Source organism: Oryx dammah, unplaced genomic scaffold (genome assembly GCF_014754425.2).
Source record: "Oryx dammah isolate SB20612 unplaced genomic scaffold, SCBI_Odam_1.1 HiC_scaffold_24, whole genome shotgun sequence".
Taxonomy (NCBI): Eukaryota; Metazoa; Chordata; class Mammalia; order Artiodactyla; family Bovidae; genus Oryx; species Oryx dammah.
In genome coordinates this window covers 21640835-21668125 of record NW_024070208.1, presented here as the reverse complement: position 1 = coordinate 21668125, position 27291 = coordinate 21640835, and the positions used below count along the sequence as shown (strand labels likewise).

The 27291-nt window shown below is 39.5% G+C and overlaps 1 protein-coding gene across 1 annotated transcript; it reads left to right on the top strand.

Annotated features, from left to right (window-relative positions):
• The first annotated feature begins 5646 nt into the window (after window positions 1–5646).
• On the top strand, window positions 5647–27260 carry CKAP2 (cytoskeleton associated protein 2). The gene is made up of 9 exons (XM_040267009.1): window positions 5647–5808; window positions 6734–6818; window positions 18228–18306; window positions 18428–19287; window positions 19962–20166; window positions 21583–21753; window positions 23615–23684; window positions 25330–25579; window positions 26008–27260. Exons 1-9 carry the CDS (start codon window positions 5739–5741, stop codon window positions 26261–26263), a joined length of 2046 nt encoding a protein of 681 aa, XP_040122943.1. The 5' UTR covers window positions 5647–5738; the 3' UTR covers window positions 26264–27260.
• The last annotated feature ends 31 nt before the right edge of the window (window positions 27261–27291 follow it).

Sequence of the window (27291 nt, the reverse complement as noted above, 5' to 3'; positions counted from 1 at the left end):
CCTGCGGCGCCCCCTGGCGGCGGGCGGGGCGGAGGCCGGCAGGGAGGGAGCTGTCTGGCCCCGGAGCCCTGCGGAGCGCGCGCGGCCGCGGGGCGCCCGGGGACGTGGAGACATGCTTGGTGCGCCCTCTGGCGGTCCATCGGCCACAGTCCCAATGGGGACGTCTACCGCATCCTTTGTCCTTGTTCAGTCGCTCAGTCGTGTCGGACTCTTTGCGACCCCATGGACTGAAGCACACCAGGCTTCCCTGTCCTTCACCATCTCCCGGAGCTTGCTCAAACTCGTGTCCATCGAGTCAGTGATGCCATCCAACCATCTCGTCCTCTGTCGTCCCCTTCTTCTCCTGCCTTGAATCTCTCCCAGCATCGGGGTCTTTTCTAATGAGTCGGCTCTTTGGCTCTTCGCAGCCGGTGGCCAAAGTATTGGAGCTTCAGCTTCAGTCCTTCCAATGAATATTCAGGATTGACTTCCTTTAGGATTGACTGGCTTGATCTTGCAGTCCAAGGGACTCTCAAGAGTCTTTGTCCTCAGCCGCAAACCCAGACATTACAAGAGACTTTTAGGGAGCCTAGAACGCAGCTTCGACTTTGTGATTGTATGCTATTCCTGCATATTTGTGCCCTTTTCTTGTCATTTTCCAGCATGCTGCCGCGTTCATTAAAGCCTGTCATTGAATACTTTTTTCCCAGATGAATATTTATGACCTGATTTGTTTTCACACAGCTTCAATCAATATGTAAGTACTATTTTGTTAAAAAAAAAAGTACTATTTTCTGCCCCACTTTTTTTCCAATTAAAATCCTTTTCATTTAAACATTTCCAGTATTAACACAGACTTCACAAATTTACTCTAGATAGTATTTCAGGACTATATAGATCTATTATAATTTACCTGTGGATGGGTCTCTGCAAACCAGTGCCTGACTGCCACTCCCACCTGCTGGGCCTTGGCTGCTGTCCCTTTCATTTCTTTCTCTACCTTGCATTATAAATGAAGCACCTGTATTTGTACTTCTACAACTGATATGTATTTTCCCCTTTAGGATTATTTTCTTAGAGTGTCTTCCCAAAGTAGGATGACTGCTTTTAAGAGTTTGAACCCATGTTTCGCAAACCTGCTACATATTGGGAACTTATTGAGGCAGAACGTAGTGCCACCAGCAAATTGTTCTTCATCCAAGCCAAGTTACCCTGGCTACATTAGATGTTATAATTTTTGTTATTTTTTTTTGCCACTTGACAATTATTATTTTAATTTACTTTAATTGGAGGATAATTACTTTACAATATCGTGTTGGTTTTGGCCATATATCCACATGAATCGGCCAAGGGATAGATGTGACCCCCACATCCTGAACCCCCTCCACCCCCTCCCCTCTATTCTTTTTTCTTATTTTCACTTACCAATGAGACAATTTCTCAATACCTTTGAATCAAAAGATCTTCATCCTGAAGAGTGGCTAACACTGTGTACAACTCCTGCTCAAGAGCTGGGGAATATTCATTTACACCGAAGCATACAGGTCAGGGGAGGAAGGGGTGTGGAGAAAGAGATGGAGAAGGAGCTGCTTGCGGGTGAGGTAGGGAGACAACCAGGAGGGTGTGGGGTTCTGGAAGCCAAGAGAAGAGGGGGTACCGCGAGGAGGAAAGCTAGGCTGTGACAATTCTGCTGGTGGGGCAGGTGCTGGGGGACTGATCCCTGTTTTTCTCACGTGGACATTTTGGTGGCCTTGGCAGGAGTGGTCCAATGGGGTGGTGGAAGAAAAAATCCTCATGATCTGATTTTAAAAGAGAAAAAGAGGAGGGGACTTACAGACAGGGAGCATAGATGATCCTTTTGAGGAATTTTTCTGCCAAGGAAAGCAAAGAAATGGGTTGGTTTCTTTGCTCAAAAACAGAAGGGGAAGTGAGATTGCGTGAGAGTTGGGCTGGTTTTTGTTGTTGTTGTTATTGTTTTGGCCTGGCCTTGCGCCATGTGGGATCTTAGGTCCCTGACGGGGAATCGAACCTCTGCCCCTGCAGTGCCGCAGAGTCCTAACCATTGGACTGCCAGGGAATTCCCAGAGCCCAGATCATTTCTTGATGCCCTTCCCAGTGATAAATTCTATGATCTGAGTTTCTGGAAGATACATTTAGGGTCATTACAACAAAATGCTTTATCCTACTCGGAAATTTCAGCATGGGAAAGGACTGCTTCTAAATCGATTTCTTTTCCAGGCTGTACGTGAGCATTGGCTACTGGAGACCCTAAGAGTGACAACTCGGATTGAACATCTGCGAGTCTCATAAAAGATGATTTTCAGAGCCCTATGCAAATGAATGTGAAAACTTGATTGCAGTGGGTCCTGGGAGACCATGAACATTCAAATTAACCCCAGAAAAGGATTTTTAAAGCCTAAAATTGAGAAAGTTATCAGAGTTACCAAAAAAAAAAAAAAAAAAAAACAGAAAACACTTCAGGTCCAAACAGATTCACAGGTGAATTCTTTAAAACCTTGACAGAAAAAAATAATTATTTTAGCAGTTAAAGTTTTCCAGAGCATAAAAAAGGAAAGTTTTCAAATTCTGTTTGTGAAGCCAGAAAAACACTAATCCCAAAACTCAACAAAAATACCACAGGAATCTATATTAAAAAACAGTCACATTAGTATGAATGCAAAAGTATATATTAAAATATTAATAGCAAAAATAAGAAAACCGAATAGTAAAAGAATGACAGCACAATTCAAGTGCAGTTTATCTAAGGAGTAACAAATACAATTCGGTATAGGAAAACTATTATCAAAATTTAACCCATTGAATATGTGTATATTAAATGGCTGGGGCTTCCCACGTGGCGCTAGTGGTAAAGAACCCGCCTCCCAGTGCAGGAGACACAAGAGACTTGGGTTCGATCCCTGGGTCAGGAAGATCCGCTGGAGCAGGAAGTGGCAACCCACTCCAGTATTCTTGCCTGGAGAATCCTATGGACAGAGGATTCAGACACAACCGAGTGACTGAGCATACACAGGACGTATATATGGCTGAGTCCCTCCACCTGAAACTATCACAAAATTGTTAACTGTCTATGCTTTAAAATAAAAAGTTTTTTAAAAAGCGCTAAATTAACCCACTGATAGATCACAGAAGAAAATTAAATGATCACCAAAGAAATTGTAAAAGACATTTGATGCAATTCAACATTGAGAGTCTTGTCCAAAAATGCAGTTGAGCACAATTTCCTTCCTTTCTTCTCTTTTGGGTTCTTGTATTTATTTAGGTATAATTTATATACAATAAAACTTACCAGTTTTTAACTATGCAATTTGATGAGTTTTAACTACCAATACATATATATGTATATGTGTGTGTGTAGCCATTATGTAGAGAATATTACCATCACACCAGAAAGTTTCCTTGGATCCCTTTGTATTCAAATGCCCCCACACATACTTCCTGGCATCTAAGAATCACTGATCTGCTTTTTATCACTATTGTCTTGCCTTTTCTAGAATTTCATATAAATGAAATTATAAGGTCTGTAGTCCTTTGCATCTGACTTCTTAAACATAATGTCATGTTTTTGAGATGCATCCATTGTCAGATAGAAAATACATATTGGTCTCTGCCCCAGGTACCTGGCATAGAACTGAAACCCTAGTAAATTCCATAGTGATGACAGCAGTAGGAGTATATCTTGTTTTAATGAGATGACTCCAGGTGGGCTCCTGGATGGCTCCTGAATGAGGGCTGATCACCAGAAAGACAGATCCATGAATAGAAGTTTGAACACTTCAGCCCTTCTACTTAGTTTCAAAACGTTTCCATGACTTCAAAGTAAAGCCCCTAACCTGTTGTCTGTCCTAACTTCCCTCTGACCCCAGTTCTTGGCAGCCCCCTATCTGGGTTATGTCTCTTTGCGACCCCTTGGACAGTAGCCCGCCAGGCTCCTCTACCCATGAAATTCTCCAGGCAAGAATACTGGATTGGGTAACCATTTCCTTCTTGGGGGGATTTGCCCAACCCGGGGATCAAACCCTGGTTTCCTGAATCGCAGGCAGATTCTTTACCATCTGAGCCACCAGGGAAGCCCTATGTCTCTATGGATTTATCTGTTCTGGATATTTTATGTAAATGGAATCATACCAAGTATGTGACCTTTTGTGGCTAGCTTCTTTCGTTTAGCATAATGCTTTGGAGGGTCAAGTCACTTTTTAACTGTTCTATTTTGTTAAACTGTTTTCTGTCACTTAGTGGGAATCCCTGGTGACCCAACCTGTCTGGTGAAACTTTAGTAAATAATCAACAATACTCACAGTAATATCTAAACAGCAGTGATGTCTTAGGGCTGGTGACGGTGCTGTTTGACTGTTGGTTCTCCCAAAGATGGCCTTAAGTGTAGGCAAAGTTACACTAAAAATGGGATATTTCATCGAGAAAAAACAAAACTACAGAATATCCCAAAATAACTTCCCAAACTAATTGAGCAAGATTCTAGCATAAAATGCCTGAAGGAAAAAGAAGCAGAGAAAGATGGGAAAAACTGACCACAGTTGACAGCCATCTGTGGAGGCCCTCTAACATGGGCAGGGAAGATTGGAATTGCATCTTCCCGTCCCTTTCTCCACCTCTAAAATCTGGCTGAAACATTCCAGCCAAACCTAGGTTCAGTGATCAAGCAAGGAAGAGAAAAGGTATATTACTGTACTCAAAACCAGAAAGGCACAGCCCAGAACTCTCCTTATCTCTCCATCCACTCCATCATTCAGAAAACCATCTAGGTCTAAATTATTTCGTCTCATCCATTAGGTGTCTGCGAGTGTTTTATGAAGTTAATATTTTTGAATGAGGACTGAAAGATTATGGCAGCACAATTAACCGTACAAATACACAAAATGCCTATGAGAAACGCTGGTTTTGCCTTCCCAGGATAAAACAAGGGTCTATCCTCATTTTAAACTTTTCTCTTCCTCTCCCCTTTTTCGCACCTGATAATTGTGTAGTACAGAGGAAAAAGTGAAAGAAAAGTGTTAGTCGTTCGGTGGTGTCCAGTTCTTTGCGATCCCATGGGCTGTGTCCGGCCAGGCTCCTCTGTCCATGGGATTCTTTAGGCAAGAGTACTGGAGTGAGTTGCCATTTCCTTCTCCAGGGAATCTTCTCAGGGATGGAACCTGCGTCTCTTGCATTGCAGGAAGAGTAGACCCTCAATTGCAGTTCCTTTTTGCAATCTGTGCCAACGTGGACATGTAACTACTGAGCCTGATAACTTCCCACTTCAGGGCGGTGATGGGGCAATGAATATTAGTGAAAGGGAAATACACACGCTCTGGGTACAGCAGTGGGCGCTTATAACCCTCAGTAAACACACCAGACAACGCTTTTCTCCTCTGCCTTCCTCAATGCAGTGTGAGCGTCTAAAGAAGAAATCTATCTGCTACTGAGCAGAGACGTAGCAGGCCGACTCCTCTCACATGGCCAAGTCCAAGCCCAAGCCCAAGCACGCTGTTTAGGTTTGAAAACCCACGGACTCCGTCCAGAGCGGTCCTAACCGAAGTCGGGAGACGCAAGCCCCGCCTCTGCAACTGTAGCTCAGGCCCCGCCCCTCTGCGCCCATTGGCTCGTTCAATTCACGCCGAGCACCAATGGGCGGCCGCGCTGTCTAAGGCAGAGCCCGCCGGCCCAGAGGCAGAGAACAGAACGGCAGCGGCGTCCGCGGGAAGTGTACGCCGGAGACGCGTACCCCGCTGCCCCGAGCTGTGATGAGCACCCCAGCCATCCCCCAGGGCCTGCAGCTGAACCCGAGTCAGAGGGCCCAGTCCGCATTCAGAGGTGAGGCCCGCGGGGTGGCACGAGCCGGACCGTGGATCGTTTGCCTGAGGGGCCGGGGCGGCCGCGGGGGCGGGATGGCTCGGGCAAGGCCGTCAGGGCCGCAAGGCCGTCAGGGCCGCAGGGCCGCGGGGCCGCAGACCGGCTTCCCTCGCCCCCAACCCCGGTACGGTTGTGTGAGAAGCCCGCACAGGGCGCTTGGCCTCTCGCGGCCGCGTTCTCGGCGTTTATGAACTGGACAATCGGAGTGGTGCCCGCTGTGTGGTGTGAGTGTATGGGTTGAGCGCCTTGCGTACGGGTTGTGACCCGCTGGCGGGGGAGACGCGCCACAGGTGAGAGAATCCGTTTAGCCGGGGGGCAGGGTAGGTGCGAGTGTGCGGGGGGCCGGGCCGCGTCCGCCCGGGGAGCTGCGCCTGCGCAGGGCCCTCCCGCCTCCCGAATCAGGAGTTCATTTCTGGAGCGAAGGGTGTGCGTATCTAATGCTTCGGATCGAACGCATGTTGCCTTCGAGTTCAGAGAAATCTCGAGTTGGCCGGGTCTTCAGAAATAATAGCTATTTCTTGGCCTATGGATGGGAAAACAAATTCTCACCCACTTCTGGTAAATTAGAACTTGGAGTCAAGTGTCTCATCTCTACCATTTAGCTCTTGAAACTTGGCTTTCAGGAACTGTATGTCGACAGTGATGCTCTCCAGACTTGTCACTTTCGGACCCTAGGGAATGTTATTCTTGTACAGAGTGGTAATGGGGACCAGTTGTAGGAACAATCATTTAAAAATATGATTATTTCCCAAAGGCAGTATTGAAATTGGAAATTTTCGGTTATAGACAATATGTGATTTCAAGTAGAATATTTTTCGAAGTTAAATCAGTATTTTATTTGGTGTTATTGTAGCTGATGTTGACCTGTAGCTCTTTTGTTATTTAGAGCAAAGAAGACAAAAACTCAAGGAACATCTGTTAAAAAGAAAAACTTCCTTTGCCTGCAAACAGGAAAATCAGATGTTACTCAGGTGAGGTCAAATTTTTTTCAATTCACATCTGTCAAATTAGAGCTGTCTAGTAAAGATGTAATGTGAGCCACATGTGTAATTTAAAATTTCCTAGTGGCCACATTTTTAAAGAGGAAATGAATTTTAATAACATTTTATTTAATCCAGTATTTTAATTTGCATTTCTTTATAATAGGTACTGTATTTATTGATATAGTTTGTCTTGATGAATGCTTCATACCCTTCTCCAGGGTGGAAACTTCTGCTTATATTTAGGACATAGAGCTGGCAGGACTTGATGATGGATTAGCTGTGGGATATAAAAGAAAAAATAGAGCCAGAGATGATCCTGAATGTCCAGGTTAAAGAAGGCTAAAGAGATATGACAGCTAAGTTCAATACCTGACTCTTATACTGTGTTTGATAGTGGAAAAGGAAATACTATGAAGGACATTATTAGGTCAGTTTTCAACTGTGAACAATAAGGTGGTAAATCAAGGTAAATTTAAGAATTTGATAACTGTTCTGTGAGTATATAAAATTCCTGTTTTTAGGAAATAAACATCAAAGTATTTCATGTATATAACTTGAAAGGTTCTGGTAAAAAGTTGTATATATTCTACACATAGATATGTTCAGAAAGAGTGCAAATGATATTTCAAATGAGATAAAATGTTAACAGTAGGCAAATCTGGGTAAAGAATATATGCATGTTCTTTATTTATTATAATTTTACAACTTTATATAAGTTTGGCATTGTTCCCAAATAAAAATTAAAAAAATTTTTTTGTACATTAATTAGTTTCTTTCAGTTCAGTTCAGTCACTCAGTCGTGTCCGACTCTTTGCGACCCCATGAATTGCAGCACGCCAGGCCTCCCTGTCCATCACCAACTCCCAGAGTTCACTCAAACTCATGTCCATCGAGTCGGTGATGCCATCCAGCCATCTCATCCTCTATTGTTCCCTTCTCCTCTTGTCCCGAATCCCTCCCAGCATCAGGGTCTTTTCCAGTGAGTCAGCTCTTGACATGAGGTGGCCAAAGTATTCGAGTTTCAGCTTTAGCATCAGTCCTTCCAATGATGGACTGGTTGGATCTCCTTGCAGTCCAAGGGACTCTCAAGAGTCTTCTCCAGCACCACAGTTCAAAAGCATGAATTCTTTGCTGGTCAGCTTTCTTCACAGTCCAGTTCTCGCATCCATACATGACCACTGGAAAAACCACAGCCTTGACTAGACGGACCTTTGTTGGCAAAGTAATGTCTCTGCTTTTCAATATGCTGTCTAGGTTGGTTATAACTTTCCTTCCAAGGAGTAAGCATCTTTTAATTTCATGGCTGCAATCACCATCTGCAGTGATTTTGGAGCCCCCAAAAATAGTCTGACACTGTTTCGACTGTTTCCCCATCTATTTCCCATGAAGTGATGGGACCAGATGCCATGATCTTAGTTTTCTGAATGTTGAGCTTTAAGCCAACTTTTTCACTCTCCTCTTTCACTTTCATCAAGAGGCTTTTTAGTTCCTCTTCAGTTTCTGCCACAAGGGTGGTGTCATCTGCATATCTGAGGTTATTGATATTTCTCCTGGCAATCTTGATTCCAGCTTGTGCTTCCTCCAGCCCAGTGTTTCTCATGATGTACTCTGCATGTAAGTTAAATAAGCAGGATGACAATATACAGCCTTGACGTACTCCTTTTCCTATTTGGAACCAGTCTGTTGTTCCATGTCCCGTTCTAACTGTTTCTTCCTGACCTGCATATAGTTTCTTTACTTTAGAATAAACATTTTCTTTCACAAATCCCAATTTTTTTGTTCAAGACAAAAAGATGATCCTAGACTTTTGATTTGAATAACTGGGTGGATGGTGAGCCTGTATGTTGAGATGGGAAGCGTGAGGGAAGAGTGGGAGAATCCAGAGCTCTGTTTGACCATGATAAGTTTGAGGTAGCAAGGAGACATCTAAGTGGAGATGCCAAACAGTGATGTGTCTGAAGTTCAGGGGTGAGAATTGGACTAGAGATAAAAACTTGGGAGTTGTCAGTGTGTAGATGGTATTTATTTAAGACCTTGAGGTGGAATTAAATTAATAGAGGGAAAGCAGAGAAAGAACATTAATTCAAATGTGACTGTGACTCTCAAGTACTTATTTAAATAAGGAATCCAACTGGGTTACATTCTAAATTCAACTATAGAGCTCTCAAACTCTGTTGACCCTAAAATATACATTTTGTTCACATTTTTATATCTCTGAAGTTGAAGTCTGACTTAGAATCAAAGGGATGTCCAACTGACCCTTTTTTTCCCCACTTTATTCACAGACTACGAAATCACTTGCTAAGAGAGTCTCATGGCCTGTACTAACTCTGTAAAAAGAAGTTTGGGTTTAATTCTTTTTTTTTTTTTAATTGAATGATAATTGCTTTACAGAATTTTGTTGTTTTCGGTTAAACCTCAACATGAATCAGCCAGAGGTACACATATATCCCCTACCTTTTGAAACCTCCCTCCCATCTCCCTCTGCATCCCACCCTTCTAGGTTGATACAGAGCCCCTGTTTGAGTTTCCTGAGCTATACAGCAAATTCCCATTGGCTGTCTTTTACATATGCTAATGTAAGTTTCCATGTTATTCTTTCCATACATCTCACTCTGTCCTCTCCTCTCCCCATGTCCATAAGTCTATTCTTCATGTCTCCGTTAGTGAAGTCAGTTATTTGTGTCCTACTCTTTGCGACCCTGTGGACTGTAGCCTACCAGGCTCCTCTGTCCATAGGATTCTCCAGGCAAGAATACTGGAGTGGGTTGCCATTGCCTTCTCCAGGGGGTCTTCCCAACCCAGGAATTGAACCCGGGTCTCCCGCATTGCAGGCAGACATTTTAGCCTGTGAGCCACTAGGGAAGCCCCATCGCTGCCCTGTAAATAAATTCCTCAGTACCATTTTTCTAGGTTCTGTACATGTGCATTGGAATATATTTGTCTTTCTCTTTCTGACTCACTTCATTCTGTATAATAGGTTCTAGGTGCATCCACCTCATCAGAACTGACTCAAATGCATTCCATTTTATGGCTGAGTAATATTACATTGTGTTTATGTACCACAACTTCTTTATCCATTCATCTGTCCATGGACATCTAGGTTGCTTCCATGTTCTAGCTGTTGTAAATAGTGCTGCAGTGAACAATGGGATACATGTGTCTTTTTCAGTTTTGGTTTCCTCAGGGTATATGCCAGGAGTGGGATTGCTGGGTCATATGGTGGTTTTATTCCTAGTTTTTTAAGGAATCTCCATACTGTCTTCCATAGTGGCTGTGTCAATTTACATTCACACCAACAGTGCAAGAGCATTCCCTTTTCTCCACACCCTCTCTAGCATTTATTGTTTGTAGACTTTTTGATGATGGCAGTTCTGACTGGTATGAGGTGGTATCTCATTGTGGTTTTGATTTGCATTTCTCTAATAATGAGCGATGTTGAGCATCTTTTCATGTGTTTGTTAGCCATCTGTAGGTCTTTGGAGAAATGTCTATTTAGGTCTTTTTCCTACTTTTTGATTGGGTTGTTTGTTTTTCTGGTATTGAGTTGTATGAGCTGCTTGTATATTTTGGAAATTAATCCTTTGTCATTTTTTAAATTTGCTTTTATTTTCTTCCATTCTGAAGGTTGTCTTTTCACCTTGCTTATAGTTTCCTTTACTATGCAAAGGCTTCTAAGTTTAATCAGGTCCCACTTGTTTACTTTTGTTTTTATTTCCTTTACCCTAGGAGGTGGGTCATAGAGGATCTTGCTTTGATTATTTATGTCATCAAGTATTCTATGTTTTCCTCAAAAAGTTTTATAGTTTCTGGTCTTACATTTAAGTCTTTAATCCATTTTGAGTTTATCTTTGTGTATGGTGTTAGGAGGTGTTCTAACTTCATTCTTTTACATGTAGCTGTCCAGTTTTCCCAGCACCATTTATTGAAGAGGCTGTCTTTCCCCACTGTGTATTCTTGCCTTCTTTGTCAAAAATAAGGTACCCATAGGTGCATGGGTTTATTTCTGGGCTTTCTATCTTGTTCTATTAGTCTATATTTCTGTTTTCGTGCCAGTCCCATATAGTCTTGATGACTGTAGCTTTGTAGTATAATCTGAAGTCAGGAAGGTTGATTCCTCCAGCTCCATTCTTCTTTCTCAAAAGACTGCTTCGGCTATTCAGGGTTTTTTGTGTTTCCATATGAATTGTGAAATTTTTTGTTCTAGTTCTGTGAAAAATGCCATTGGTAATTTGATAGGAATCACACTGAATCTGTAGACTGCATTTGGTAGTACAGTCATTTTCACAATATTGATTCTTCCTACCCAGGAACATAGAGTATCTCTCTGTCTATGTCATCTTTGATTTCTTTCATCGGTGTCTTATAATTTTCTATGTACAGTTCTTTTGTCTCCTTATGTAAGTTTATTTCTAGATATTTAATTCTTTTTGTTGCAATGGTGAATGGGATCGATTCCTTAATTTCTCTTATTTTTCATTGTTAGTATATAGAAATGCAAGTGACTTCTGTATATTGATTTTGTATCCTGTAACTTTGTAAATTCACTGATTAGCTCTAGTAATTTTCTGATACTATCTTTAGGGTTTTCTATGTACAGTATCGTGTCATCTGCGAACAGTGAGAGCTTTACTTCTTCTTTTCTGATCTGGATTCCTTTTATTTCTTTTTCTTCTCTGATTGCTGTAGCTAGGACTTCCAAACTATGTTGAATAATAGAGGTGAAAGTAGACACCCTTGTCTTGTTCCTGATCTTAGGGGAATTGCTTTCAGTTTTTCATCATTGAGAATAATGCTTGCTGTAGGCTTATCATGTATGGCCTTTACTATGTTGAGGTAGGTTCCTTCTATGCCCATTTTTTGAAGAGTTTTAATCATAAATGGGTGCTGAATTTTTTAAAAGGCTTTTTCTGCATCTATTGAGATTATCATATGGTTTTTATTTTTTAAGTTGTTAATATGGTGTATCACATCAATTGATTTGCGTATATTGAAGAATCCTTGCATTCCTGGAATAAACCCAACTTGATCATGGTGTATGAGCTTTTTGATGTGTTGCTGAATTCTCTCTGCTAATGTTTTGTTGAGGATTTGTGCATCTATGTTCATCAGTGATATTAGCCTGTAGTTTTCTTTTTTTGTGTTGTCTTTGGTTTTGGTATCAGCGTGATGGTGGCCTCATAGAATTGAATTTGGAAGTGTTCCTTCCTCTGTAATTTTTTGAAAGAGTTTTAGAAGGATAGGCATTAGCTCTTCTCAAAATGTTTGATAAAATTCTCCTGTGAAACCATCTGGTCCTGGGCTTTTGTTTTTGGAAGATTTTTTTATCACAGCTTCAATTTCAGTGCTTGTAATTGGGTTGTTCATAATTTCTATTTCTTCCTGGTTCAGTCCTGGAAGATTGAACTTTTCTAAGAATCTGTCCATTTCTTCCAAGTTATCCATTTTATTTCCATATTGTTGTTCATAATAGTCTCTTATAATCCTTTGTATTTCTGCATTGTCTGTTGTGACCTCTCCTTTTTCATTTCTAATTCTGTGGATTTGATTCTTCTCTTTTTTTCTTGATGAGTCTGGCTAAAGCTTTGTCAATTTTGTTTATCTTCTCAAAGAACCAGTTTTATTAATCTTTGCTATTGTTTCTTTCTTTCTTTTTTTTTTTTTTTGTTTCATTTATTTCTGCTCAGATCTTTATGTTTCTTTCCTCTACTAATTTTTTGGGTTTTTTCTTCTTATTTTTCCAGTTGTTTTAGGTGTAAAGTTAGGTTGTCTATTCAATGTTTTTCTTGTTTCTTGAGGTAGGATTGTATTGCTATAAACTTCCCTCTGAGAACTGCAGCAAAAGCTGCTCCCATAGGTTTTGACTTGTGTTTTCATTGTCATTTGTTTCTAGAAATTTTTTGATTTCCATTTTGATTTCTTTAGGAACCTGTTGGTTATTTAGAAACGTGTTGTTTAATCTCCATGTGTATATGTTTCTTACAGTTTTTTTCTTGTAATTGATATCTAGTCTTATAGCACTGTGATCAGAGAAGATGCTTGCTATGACTTCAGTTTTCTTAAATTTATTGAAGTTTGATCTGTGACCCAAAATGTGGTCTATCCTGGAGAATGTTCCATGTGCACTGAGAAGAAGGTGTATTCTTCACATTTGGATAGAATGTCCTGAAGATATTAATGAGATCCAGCTCATCTAATGTATCATTTAAGACTTCTGTTTTCTTACTAACTTTGTTTTGATGATCTGTCCATTGGTGTGAGTGGGGTGTTAAAGTCTCCTACTATTATTGTGTTACTGTCCATTTCTCTTTTTGTGTCTGTTAGTGTTTGTCTTACGTACTGAGGTGCTCCTATGTGGGGTGCATAGATATTTACAATTGTTATGTCTTCCTTTTGGATCAATCCCTTGATCATTATGCAGTGTCTTTCCTTATATTTTGTAATCTTTATTTTAAAGTCTGTTTTGTCTGATACGAGGATTGCTACTCCAGCTTTCTTTTGCTTCCCATTTGCATGGAATATATTTTCCCATCCTCTCACTTTCAGTCTATATGTGTCTTTAGGTCTGAAGTGGGTTTCTTATAGACAGCATTCGTATGGGTCTTGTTTTTGTATCCATTCAGCCAGTCTGTGTCTTTTGATTGGAGCATTGAATCCATTTACATTTAAAGTAATTATTAATACATATGTCCCTATTGACATTTTCTTAATTGTTTGGGGTTGATTTTGTAAATCTTTTTCTTTTTCTTGTATTTCTTGACTATGTAAGCCCCTTTAACATTTGGTGTAAAGCAGGTACTGAATTCTCTTAACTTTTGCTTGTCTGAGAAACTTGTTATTTCTCCATCAATTTTGAATGAGATCTTTGCTAGGTACAGTAATCTTGATTGTAGATTTTTCTTTTTCCCTTTCAGTACTTTAAATATATCCTGCCATTCCCTTCTGGCCTGCAGAGTTTCTGCTGAAAGATCAGCAGTTAAGCATAAGGGGTTTCCCTTGTATGTTACTTGTTGCTTCTCCCTTGCTGCTTTTAATATTCTTTCTTTGTGTTTTGTCTCTGTCAGTTTAATTATTATGTGTCTTGGCATATTCCTCCTTGGGTTTATCCTGTATGAGACTCTTTATGCCTCTTGGACTTGATTGACCATTTCTTTTACCACTTTGGGGAAATTTTTATAATCTCTTCAAAATTTTTCTCATACTCTTTCTTTTTCTCTTCTTCTGGGACCCATATAATTTGAATGTTGGTGCGTTTGATATTGTCCCAGATGTCTCTGAGAATATCAGTTCTTTTCAGAAGTTATTTCCACCATTTTATCTTGCAGCTCACTGATTCATTCTTCTGCTTCAGATATTCTGCTATTGATTCCTTCTAGAATATTTTTAATTTCATTAATTGTATTATTTGTCTCTGTATGTTTATTCTTTAATTCTTCTAGGTCTTTGTTAATTGATTCTTGCATTTTCTCCATTTTGTTTTTTGATCATCTTTATTATCATTATTCTGAATTCTTTTTCAGGTAGCTTGCCTATTTCCTCTTAATTTATTTGGACTTCTGTGTTTCTGGTTTCTTCTTTTATTTGTGGAGTATTTCTCTGCCTTTTCATTATTTTTTTTTAACTTATTGTGTTTGAAGTCTCCTTTTCCCAGGCTTTAAGGTTGAATTCTTTCTTCCTTTTCGTTTCTGCCCTTCTAAGGTTGGTCCAGTGGTTTGTGTAAGCTTCTTATAGGGTGAGATTTGTGCTGAGTCTTTGTTTTTCCTCTGATGGGCAAGGCTGCGTGAGGTGGTAATCCTGTCTGCTGATGATTGGGTTTGTATTTTTGTTTTGTTTGTTGTTTAGATGAGGCCTCCTACACAGTGTGCTACTGTTGGTTGGGAATTGTATTCAGGTGGTTTCCTTTGTGTGAGTTCTCACTGTTGATACTCCCTAAGGTTACTCTGGTAGTCTAGGGTCTTGCGGTCAGTGCTCCCACTCCTAAGGCTCAAGGCTTGATCATCGGTCAGGACTGAAGATTCTACAAGTGGTTTGTTATGGCATTAAGTGAGATGAAAACAAATATCCAAAAACGAGGGACCAGAGATGAACTCCAGACAAATGGCAGTTACAAAATCAGTCAAATAATAATTAGAATAATGGAATATACATATATTATAATATAATATATGGAATATACCCATGAGCAAAATCAAAATAGTCCAACAAAAGTAAAGTACAATAGATTGACCCAGAGAACAAAGGAAATCAAAAATTATATTTACCAGTTAAGAATAAAACTAACTAAAGCACAAACTGGAAAACAAAACTAAAGCAAGGTGTCAAGTGGGTAATAAAGCAATGAAAACAAAACTAACAAATATGTTGAGAGGAAAGAAAAGAAAGAATAGATATGCAAAGTTAAATAGAGGTATATTAGGAAGATTTATATTTATTAAAGATTAATTGCAAGAGGAAAGAACAGTAGGAAAGGCAAACAAAGGAATAAATGTAGAAAAAAAAAATGTTAAAAAAATTTAAGTTAAAATTATAAAAAAGAGAAAAGAAAAGAAAGAAGAAAGAAAAAAAGCATAACTCAACAGAATTGCAAAAGCCCAATGCAAAGGCAGAGGTTTGTAACAATAATAATAAAAGTGTGACTGAATATACACATATATACCCATAAGCAAAATGAAAACAGTCCAACAAAAATATAATACAACAGATTGACCTGGCAGACAAAGGAAACCAAAAATTATCTCTACCAGAACAAAACTATCTAAAGAACAAACTGGAAAACAAAACTAAAGCGAGGTGCCAATTGGGGAATGAAGCAATGAAAATAAAACTAACAAATATGTTGAGAGGAAAAGAGAGAAAGAATAGATATGCAAGGCTAAACAGAGGCAGGTAAAGATGATTTATATACATTCAAGATTAACTGCAAGGAAAAAAGAACAGTAGGAAAAGCCAGCAAAGGAATAAATGTAGGAAAAATAATAATAGGTTTAAAAAATTTTTTTAAGAGAAAAGAAAAAAAAAAAAGGAAACTCCCCAGAACTGCAAAAGCCCAATGTAGAGGCAGAGGTTTATACAACAATAAAAAATGTGACTGAAAAAGAAAAAGAATAAAAAAGTTCAAAAGCTTAATTAGATTTCATAGTGCCAATAAAATCGACAACTACAAAAGAGGGGAGAAAAAAGGAAAAAAATACAAAAGATTCTACAGAACAAGTCAAAACATAAGAATAATAAATGTTTCTCTTGAGTCACTGCTGTCAGAGTTCTTTCCCTCACTGGGAGTCACAGTCCACCTCACCTCCCTAGGATGCCAATCCAACACTGTGCGTCCCTGGACCTGCTGTGGGCTCAGATGCTAATCTGGTCTTACTCTGTGTTCTTGCCTCCAATGTCCACAGCTATCAGAACTAGTACGTTTTCTTTTGTGGGAGCTCTCAATGACCTTTTATATATTCCATAGATAGAGTCTACATAGTTGATCCTGTGGATTTAATCTGCAGCTGTACAGCTGATGGGAAGGTTTTGGGTCTTCTTCCTTAGCCACACTGCCCCTGGGTTTCCATTGTGGTTTTATTTCCACCTCTGCATGTGGGTCGTCCACTGGGGTTTACTCCTGAGGCTGCCCTGGAGGACTTGGGTTTGCTCCTGTGAGGGCCAGGTGTGGAGGTGGTGCATGGGTCACAGGGGTTCTGGCAGTACCAGGTACTTGAGAGTTGGCGGCCAGGGCAGCAGGGAATATTGTGCTCTAGAAGGGTATGGCAACCCGCCCTGGCCAATACATTCCAGTATTCTTATGTGGAGAAGCCTGGCAGGCCACAGTCTACAGAGTTGCAGAGCTGGACACTACCAAAGCAACCCTGTGCGGAAAGACACAAGGCTTTTTGTGCCTGTGGCAGCTCTGCCCCGTGAGAGTTGAGCGTGAAGGTGGCGCAGCTGCTTGACTTGGGGGACCCTGGCGGCACCAGTGTGCAGGGACACGGACTGCCTCTGTCACAGGAGTTATGGCCCTATCAGGGTCTTGTTTCAAGCGTCTTGTAGCTGACGATCAGAAGGCTTCTTTGGCCAGTCTTTCTCTATAGCTCCGCTCCTTTAGGCACTTAGAGGGCTCCCTTGCCTGGGGTCCTTCTCTGTTGTTCGGTGCATCAGGCACATAGAGGGGCCTCCCCTGGCTGGGGCCCTACTCTATAGACTGGTGCGTCAGGCACTTAAAGGGGCACCCTGGGTGGGATCCTACTCTGTAGTTCAGTGTATCAGGCGTTTGATGGGCCAGCCTCTCTGTTGTTCAGCGGACAGTGCTGGCACGTGGCGGGAGAGAGGCTATGGTGATGGCTCTACCTCCTTCACGTGACTCAGCAGTATCGCCCTGCTTCCTGGCTGCCTGGCTTTCCTCCACAGGCATTTCCCACCACAGTCTCCTCCCTCACATCCCCTCAACCCATCTCTCTGCAGTCAACAGCAGCCCTCACCCCAGGATTGCTCCATAGTCCCTAAACTCCAGCTCCCAGCCGCTGCGCCTTCCAGGGCATCTACCTCCCTGTCTGGGGTGTGTATGGCTGCAGCAAGGACTGTCTGAGTCTCATTCCATTTAGGCTGCCACAGATCAGCTGTTTCACTCTCAGCCTTAATTGTTTCTCCTCTGACTCAGACAGTTGCCCCAGTGTGGGGATCAGACCCCTGTTGTAGTTCCCCCACCCACCTAGGGCAGGCCCAGTCCTACTAACACCCCTGTTTCTCCTTCTAGTTCCTTCATTCTACTGAGTTTTGCGTGGGTCTATATATTCTTTTACGCTAGTCAGGGACTCCTGTCCGCTCTCAGCTGGTGTTCTGCATGCACTTCTGTGTCTGAAGGTGTGTCCCTGATGTATCCGTGGAGAGAGAGAGACTCCACGTCCACCTACTCATCTGCCATCTTATTCCTAGGTTTAATTCTTGAAGAACCCTTTGCTTGGGATGTATAGTCTAAATGCCATCTAGAAACTAAAATGCACATTAATAAATTGTGTGTTTGAAAATTTTTGGATTTCTTTTGGGAGAGCTGTTTTAAAAGAATTTTTTTCAAGGTAAGTCTGGTACCAGGTACTTAAAACTAACCAAAGAAAGTGTTGCTTAACAAAGATTTTTGAAGACTTGTTTGAACAACTAGAGAGTGGTTTAGAATGAGATTATGGGGGGAGGGTTTAAGATCTTGTAAAAAAATATCTTTACTTTTTTCCTAGCCATGTTGTTTACGCTTTAAATCACCCTACAATAAAGAAAAGTTTTGCTTAGAACAAGTCAATCTCAGCTCAGTTCTTGCCTCAATTTAGAACTACCAAGTCAGAGAACAGTTACATGATCCTATACCTGCCCCCCAAAGGAAGCATTATCTAAAAGCATGTGGATTTTCTTTTTTTTTTTAAGTGATGGAGATCAGAGAGTCAGGACATCTGAAGGCCAGATCCAAGAAGGGAAAAAAGTTCTGAAAATAAAAACAAAAATGGTAAGATACGGAGTAGCTCTCCATCCCTTTTCCCTCATCCCTAAAGAAGGTTTTTTCCCCTAAACTCTTTCTGAAAGAAAGAAATTCTAAAATACTGATTTTTCTTAAATAACTCTTTTAGGCTGATAAAGAGAATGTCGGTAGACCTAACGGGATCAAAAATAATTTAACAGTGGAAAAGAACTGTATTCCTTTAAAACCTTCTAATGAATTAACCAATTCAACTATAGCCACGGATCCACCTAATTCTGAGGATAATAATCAAACTCTGCCATTGTTACCAGTTAAAGATGACCGCCAAAGTCAACACAGAACATTAAGCCAAACATTTCACCTTAAAAACAACAGTAAAAAAAACCCAGTGATTACAGAAAAACCAAAGCACGATGCTAATGTGTCCAAGAAACCTGTGCTTGGAGCATATCGTGGCCAAATTGTTCAGTCTAAGATTAATTCCTTTAGAAAACCGCTGCAAGTCAAAGATGAGAGTTCTGCAACAACCAAGAAACTTCCAGCGACTATCTCTAAAGCCACAAAGCCTCAGCCTGGAGACGTCAGCAGCATAACAGTGAAAAGTGATAGAGTCTCACATATGACATCTGCCACTAAATTTGCAAGCACTACATCTCAGATCCGACACCTTGTGCGACCTCCTATTAGAAGTCAGCACAATAAAGCCCAGGACGCCATGAAACCAGGCAGCAGCAGGATGGCAGCCAATGTCACAGTTCCGAAAGGGCCTCGAGAGAAAGAGTTAAATACAGTTTTGTCTGGCATCAAGACCAGTTCTTCGCAGGACGTAAAAGGAGATAAGACACTATCAAAAAGCATGGCGGCTGGAATGGCAGCCAGGCCTGCTTCATCTTCTAATACTAAACTGATAGAAAAGTCAAAGAGTGCTGAGCAGCGCAGACACACTACAGTGAAAGCAGCTGTTGACAGTAGATGGACGCAGCCCAGAGAAACTGCGGAGGAGAGAAAGTAAGTAGATGTGATTTTATTAGCGCAGTTTTCAGTAGAGTACCACTTGTGAATTCGGCTTATCATTTCCTTGCTATTAGAATATTCGAGTTTTTTGTACATGGGTTCTCTTCATATGCAGATCAGTCTAAGCCTATTTATATTGTGGAACAGTATATCCTAAGTTACTATGCTTGAGTATGTTTAATGGGGCTTCCCTGGTGGCTCAGTGGTAAAGAATCCATCTGCGATGCAGAAGACACAGGTTTGATCCCTGGGTCGGGAAGAAACCCTGCAGAAGGAAATGGCAACCTACTCCAGTATTCTTGCCGGGATAATCCCATGGACAGAGGAGCCTGGTGGGTTACAGTCCATGGGGTCACAAAGAGTCGGATATGACTTAGCGACTAAAACCAAACCAAAAAGTTTAATTAGGTTGTTTTATGTAATCAAAGTTAAAATGGTTAATGAAATTGGGAAACGATTTATAACCTCTCCATTTAAAAATGCATTCTTGGGGTCTTTGCGCATATAGTTAACATTGGTGTATTCCCTGTTTATCTTCAAACAGGTGAACTATATATGTGCCACTAGTGTAGAATTAAAGACTGGAAGTGTTGTTCAGCTTTTGCTGTGTTTGACAGAATTCTGTCATCAGTGTCACAGTAATGTTTATATGCTGCTTCTGACTGTAGAGCTCGTTTGAGTGAGTGGAAAGCTGGCAAAGGAAGAATTCTGAAGCGTCCTCCGAGCTCAGCAGTTACCCGGCCTGAGCCCGAAACACAAAATGAACAACCTGTTGGATCCTTCTGGACTACCATGGCAGAAGAAGATGAACAACGACTGTTTACCGAAAAAGTGAACAAGACATTTTCTGAATGCCTGAACCTGATTAATGAGGTAGAGTCTTTATCTTATATTTGTTTATAGCTTATAACTTAATAGTTTACAAATTAAGTTTATAGCTTACAAATTACCTTCATCAGTGTTATCTCATTAAATTATATCATCAATCTTTTTTGACCAATTAATGTGTCAGTGGTGTTATGGAGACTTAATTGTGAGATTGTTTCTCTTTAGCCTTTAATAGGCTACATTCTAATTGAGTTCCTATAAATGTATCAAAGGGATACTTAGATTTTTTTTTCCATTGAGTTTATAAATATTGTATTTCTCTAAGATATTAATATAGAGTGGGCTGGGGGTGGGTATTTGCTCTGATACTTCTGTTTTTTATATTCAGTCAACATATTTACAAATTATTTTTTCTACTCATTCTATACTTTACCAAAGATTAGCAACACAAATTATTATCACAGATTAAATTTAACTAAAATATTTGCAAACTAAATCCCATTAATCTAAACCAACATGGTCTTGAACTGTAGAATTTAATGATTTGGACCTGAATCCTATGAGTATAATTTCAGAGTGTGTGTGTGTATTTTTTTCTCCTGATGTCTCCTTAATCTTGCTTTGGTCACTCACTAGTGTCTAAACATAGCAAGACTGATGAATATACAGAGTGTGATTTCAAACCTTTCTCTAGTCTTTATGAATACCTTTAAACTTTTCGTAGTTCTGAAAGCCAGTGAAAGTTATGGTCAGGGAAACTGATTCTATTCCTATCTACTCTACTGGGGTTTTTTATTGATACTGTGGAATTTTCTGCCCTACTACTTACATATATATAGCTGTTAATTACATAAGCCATTACAGATTCACTTTTTAAATCTTACTATCAAAACCTGACAAAGATAATCAGGGGAAAAAAAAAACTAGTAAGCTGTTTCCATAAGCATTTGGTAGGTTAAAAAATTATAAATAAAGTAATAACAAATAGGGACCCGACTCCCTTGGGGGTCCAGTGGCTAGGACTCTGCGCTACCGATGGCAGGGAACCTGGGTTCCATCTCTGGTCGGGGAACTGGATCCCACTTGCTGCAACGAGAAGATCCTGCAAGCCCTAGCTGAGACCAGGCACAGGCGGAAGGAAGTATATATGGACACACACCAACAAATCGATTCCATAACACACAAGAGGGCAAACATGAAGACTGAGCAGCGTGTTAGCCGTTTTTGTTACTAATTTTTTTCTCAACTAGTGTTTCTTTTTTCTGACTCTTGACTGATCTACTTCTTGCTAACCATTCAGAGTAAGTTTGGAGTAAGGAAAACAATGGTGACTATTTTATGAATAATTTTCTACCAGCCTTTTTTTCTCTTTACCACTGATCCTGATTGTAGTAGGCTTACTTAATTGTTCATAGTTTGTAGACTAAACAGCATCATTCACTTTATTTCTTACTGTTTTAGGGGTGTCCAAAAGAAGAAGTATTAGTTACACTAAATGACCTGATTAAAAATATTCCAGATGCCAAAAAGCTTGTTAAATATTGGATATGCCTTGCACGTATTGAATCACTCACAAGTCCTATTGAAAATATTATCGCAATCTATGAGAAGGCCATTCTGGCAGGAGCTCAGGTGAGATGATAACTTACAGGTCATTATTATTTCAGTGTAAATAATTCAGAATTATTTTGGAACACATCACCATATAACTTGATACAATTTTGCTTATTTATGTGGCAGTAATGAATGTTTAAATACCACAGAATTACATATTATAGAGGCTGTTTCTTACCCTTCTAAAACTTGCTTATGTACTAGGGATAGTCAGACCTTAGAAAATGGATATAAGCTGAAATATGCATTCCCTCAAATGTGATGTGAGAAATAGTTTACCACAACATGTCATTTTGGACATCCTCTAGTGGAGAAATCTACTGAAAGACTGAATTTTCAGTATTAAAAAGTATTTATTTAATAGAAAGCAAATGGAATTAAATTAACTTTTAAAATGTTAGCAAGCTCTCTGACCAGAGAACTCTCACTTTACAAGTCTATGGACTCCCATTTATATGCCATATGTTTGGTCTAATCACATATAGAAAATGGCAATAAACTAATTTTCATATCTGTTACCTCTTCCCATTGTGCTACTACAAAAAAGCCCTGGGGTATAGAATAAGTCATATCTGAGCTTTTATTTGGTTGGTTTTTTGTTTTTATGGGCAGATATTCCTAAATGTATTTCCTTCTGGGCCAAGATTCTCAGAAGTGCATTCTTGGAAATTGTTTACAAAGAGAGTTTTAAAAAACTTTTCTTTTTCAGCCTTTCCTTAAGAAAGGTCTATATCCTTTAGTATCAGCAAAGCCAACAAATACTATTTGATCCTTCACCTGAATTAAAATATCATATATTCAGCAGGTATTCTCTCTAAATGTGTAAGACACTTTGCTGAAGGATAACTGTATTCCACCGAACTTTACCTGGAAGAGAATGTTAGGTCCCTACTACATTGAGCCAGAAAGGACGTTACTTAATGGTGCTTATGACAGTAGAGCTAGGACTCAAAACTAGAGCCAGGCATTCATAGAGAAAGCAGTAAAGAGATGTGAGACCAGAGCAGACGTTGGGGAACAGGGATCAAAACTGGACAAGAAAACTGAACACCTGATGGGTGAGTCCTTCAGGACTAAGTTCAAGAATTAACAATGTGACCCTGAGGTTCCCTTTTGTATCATAATTTGAATATACTCCATTAGTAGGCTCTGTGGTTCAAGGGAATATAGGAAGTACTTACACTATATGACATTTAATGCATAGTTACTGAACTGCTGAATTTTTGAATAAATGAAATGTTAGACTGATCTACCTTGAACTCTTCAAAGATGCATTTAATAGCATGTGAAACAAAAATATAACCATGGGCTGCAATGTAGGAGAAAAGGAATAAAGCAATACAAATTTAGAGTAAAAAATATAATCAGCTCTTTGATAGATATTAATAGTCTTAATTTGCTACTTGTTCGTTCATTTTGTTCCTGTCAAGCAAGCAGTAATAGTTACCATAGGCTTAAGAAAAATTAACAGGGAAATTTTTTAAACTGATAAAATTCTATCCCTTAAACCTGGTGGCTCAGAGGGTAAAGCATCTGCCTGCAATATGGGAGACCTGGGTTCAATCCCTGGGTCTGGAAGACCCCCTGGAGAAGGAAATGGCAACCCACTCCAGTATTCTTGCCTGGAGAATCCCAGGAATAGGGGAGCCCAGTGGCCTGCCATCTATGGGGTCACACAGAGTTGGATACGACTGAAGTGACTTAGCAGCAGCAGCAGCAGCAGCAAGAATTCTGAGAAAAATGGTCTAAGAACCATTGCTTTCTTTTAAAATATGTAATTTAATCCCTGGTTTTAATATTTTCAACTTGGATAACCTAGTTAATGTCTGAGAATATAAAATTTATATGGGTCTGCTTTCTTCATTAAAATAAAATTAAGCCCATCGAAGAGATGCGACATACAATTGTTGACATTCTGACAAAGAAGAGTCAAGAAAAACTTAAATTTGGTAAGTTAGTTTCTTTTGTTTCCTTCAGGTAAATTGTGATTTAATTTTAAATTTCTTTGCTGAATTATTTTTATCTTTTTAAACTATTTTTAATATTTAAGTTGGTTCTTTCCTCATACTTCTGTTGATTTACCTCTGAAATTCATTGACTCTACATAGTATAAATAATTCTTAACTAGGAGATCTGGTTCAAAATTGTTATCATGTATCTGTGAAAGTTACCTTACCTCTCTAAGCCTTTTCCTGTCTTGGTCAGGAAGGTCTCCTGGAGTAGGGAATGGCAACCCACTCCAGTATTTTTGCCTGGAGAATCCCATAGACAGGAGCCTGGCAGGTTACGGTCCATGGGGTTGCAAAGAGTTGGACATGATTAATACTTTCACTTTTTTGACTAGATGATCTCTATAAAGATTTTTTAGTTCAACAGAGAATATTTCTATTTATGATTGCTGTTAATAAGTACCAGTGGGACATACAGGAGATGTATATGATCTGATCTTAAAGGCTGTATTTAATAAAGGAGCTTAAGAGGGAATGGGCTTCCCTGGTGGCTCAGATGGTAAAGAGTCTGCCTGCCGTGCAGAGACCTGGGTTTGATCCCTGGGTCAGGAAGATGCCCTGGAGAAGGAATGGCAACCCACTCCAGTATTCTTGTCTGGAGAATCCCATGGACAGAGGAGTCTGACAGGCTATAGTCCATGGGGTGCAAAGAATCAGACACGACTGAGCAACTAATACACACGTAAGAGGGAGTGATCAGGGTGACAGAAGGGAAAACCAGGAAAGACTAGTGTATCCCAAACCAAGGGCAGAGGAAGGTCTAAGAATAGCCTAACCCACTGACATGGGTGAAGGGAGGTCAACAGATACAAACTACCAGTTACAAAATAAACAAGTCCTGGGGATGCAAAGTACAGTGTGGTATCTGAAGTAATAACACTGCATTGCATATTTGAAAGTTGTTGAGAGAATAAACCTTAGAAGTCCTCATCATAAGAAAAAGATTTGTAACTCTGTATGGGGACAGATGTTATCATTTCACAATGTATTGTCATCATTTCACGATATATACAAATATCAAATCATTATGTTGTACACTTGAAACATATGTCAATTAAAAAACAGTTTTTAAAAATTTATATATTCTAAGCATGCTGGCCCTTTAATTTTGTCTTAGTAGATCATTTTTAAGCTTCATACCAAGATTGTCTTCCTTCTGTCTTGTACTCATTTTTCAAGACCCCATGTCAATGTCATTTGTGAAGCCTTCCTTTGCCATCTCCCTGTCCCTCAAGCAAATTCAGTTATTTCTTTGTATGGGTTCTCGTGACCCTTTGTTTTTTTAACCTCATGTATCGCATTTTCCACATAATGATTTTAAAGCATGTCTCTTCCACAGAATGTGAACTTCTTAGAGGGTGTGGATGATTTCCTTTTGGTATTCATTTCTGTAATCCCTGACACATAGGAAATATTAGATATTTCTTAAATAATTGTTAGCAGTATCTGCTTAGAAAAAGTAAATGGTTACAAGATGGCAGTGTGGTTCTTTGATTTTGCAAATTCGGCTAACTGTAAATAAACTTGTCTTCTGAATTTGTTCTTTATATTCAAACAAAAGTTTCATCTATAAATCTCTCTGTAGGAGAAAATATTGAGGAGACTTGTGCAGCCAAAGAAGAAATCCAAGAAGCCCACACTGATACAGGTGTTGATCTACCAGAAAAACTGGAAATGGAAAATAAGCATCCTAGAAATGTGGTGTTTCAAGACTGTGAGAAAGAGGAAGATGACAAAGTAAAAGACCCAACCAGTGATGTTAAAACCCCAAGTACAAATACTAGGGCAGGTTGCTTAATTAAATATAATGTGTCTACTACGCCATACTTGCAAAGGTAAACTTTTAAAATGTAATGTGCTCTTGTTTTTATGCTTAGGGATCATGCATGTAGTATTTTGAAATCTTTAAGCCCTTGATTAGAACTATTTGTTAATAGAAAGGTTTCAAACAAAATGTGAATGGAACATTTCACCTATACTTGCTTTGCTTTTTCCTAAATATTACCATTTTAAAAAAGAAAAACTTTTAATTTCTGGGTATTACTAAAACAGTGGGTTTTAGAATTGAGCAATTAGCCAATTCTATAGGTATTCAAGTATCTAGTGTGTCCAAGTTGTAACAAACAACAAATGGAGAAATGAAAAAGTTCCTGACTTCAGGGAGCTGGCAGGCCCTCTCTGTAGGACAAGTCACATGGATAAATATTTAGTATAAAAATATGAAGTGAAAATGGGGATGATTTTGTGGGTCTTTCTTTTTTAGTGTAAAAAAGAAGATGCAGTTTGATGAAACAAATTCAGCATATAAAGAGATAAAGTTTATAACACCAGTTAGACGTTCTCGACGTCTTCAAGAGAATACTTCTAAATTGCCAGATATGTTAAAAGACCATTATCCTTGCGTGTCTTCGTTGGAACAGTTAACAGAGTTGGGACGTGAAACTGATGCTTTCGTGTGCCGCCCCAACACAGCCCTGTGCGGAATGTTCTCTGAACCTGACCCAACAGAAGAGGAGTGAAGTTCTAATAAGGAATGGAGTTATATTATATTCCAAGAGTGGTTGGCTGGTTGGTTGGTTGTGGTTTTGTATGTCCTTTAGGTCAGGAGTTGCCAAGTACCTAAGTATTCACGGCAGAAAGTTAATCCTGCCTTGTTGATCTCAACAGACCGAGTTTTTCTCTGAGATAGGTGATTTGTTAAGGCCGAGTTAGCTCACCCTGTCGCCCAGTTCTGCGGTCTCCTGTGTCCCTGCCTGCTCACTGCCGCTCTCCATCAGCGCCGGTGGCTGCATCTGTGGTCTCTTGACTGCTTTCTTTTTATTATAGCCAAGGTCATAAGAAGGATAGTTAACTACTCCATTTCTAAGGGAAAATGATTTGTGGTAAGAAAGAAAACGTGCCAAAGCCGATGGGTCTTTAGAACTTTAAATCTGAGTTCCTTTCTTAAGTTCCTTTTCTAACTTGACTATCTAAAATGCTAAAAAAATTTTAACCCCATCGCTTCGTTTGATAAGTTTATATAGACTATTAAAATGGAATTAGAGAAGGAATATATACTATTTCATAAATGTCATTCTGGTTTGAGTAGTATTTCTAAAATAACTAATAACTTAAAACTGATTTCTTCCTTGTAAGGTTAATATGAAAACTTCACTGTTAAATTATGTCTCCCAAAACATGATACTCATACACAGTAGTAGGACTCCTCTCACACATAAATACCACCAGTAAAACTGTTCTGTAAGTCTCCAAACTAATACTTAAGTGGCATATATCCTTCATCAACTCTACAGTTTCAAGTAAGGATTTGGTCATTGTAAAAGATTAGATAGTTTTAAAACTGCATAATATGAATATAGTTAAAAATCACTACTTATTTATGTTCATGAATTCCATTTATATAATAGTGTCAATCTTTGTTCTATTTACTGTCTCATGTTCTAGAGAGTAGTTTTATTCCTTTTAAACTATGTATCTAATATATATACAATAAAGTGAAATATCTCTATAACGATATTGGAATACTTCTTTCAACAAATATAAAATG

Excerpts from the sequence above, each read along its gene's own strand:
- CKAP2 (XM_040267009.1), top strand. The coding sequence starts at position 5,739 with ATGAGCACCCCAGCCATCCCCCAGGGCCTGCAGCTGAACCCGAGTCAG. Across the intron at positions 5,809-6,733 it reads GGCCCAGTCCGCATTCAGAG|AGCAAAGAAGACAAAAACTC; the intron begins GTGAGGCCCGCG and ends TTTGTTATTTAG. Across the intron at positions 21,754-23,614 it reads CCATTCTGGCAGGAGCTCAG|CCCATCGAAGAGATGCGACA; the intron begins GTGAGATGATAA and ends AATAAAATTAAG.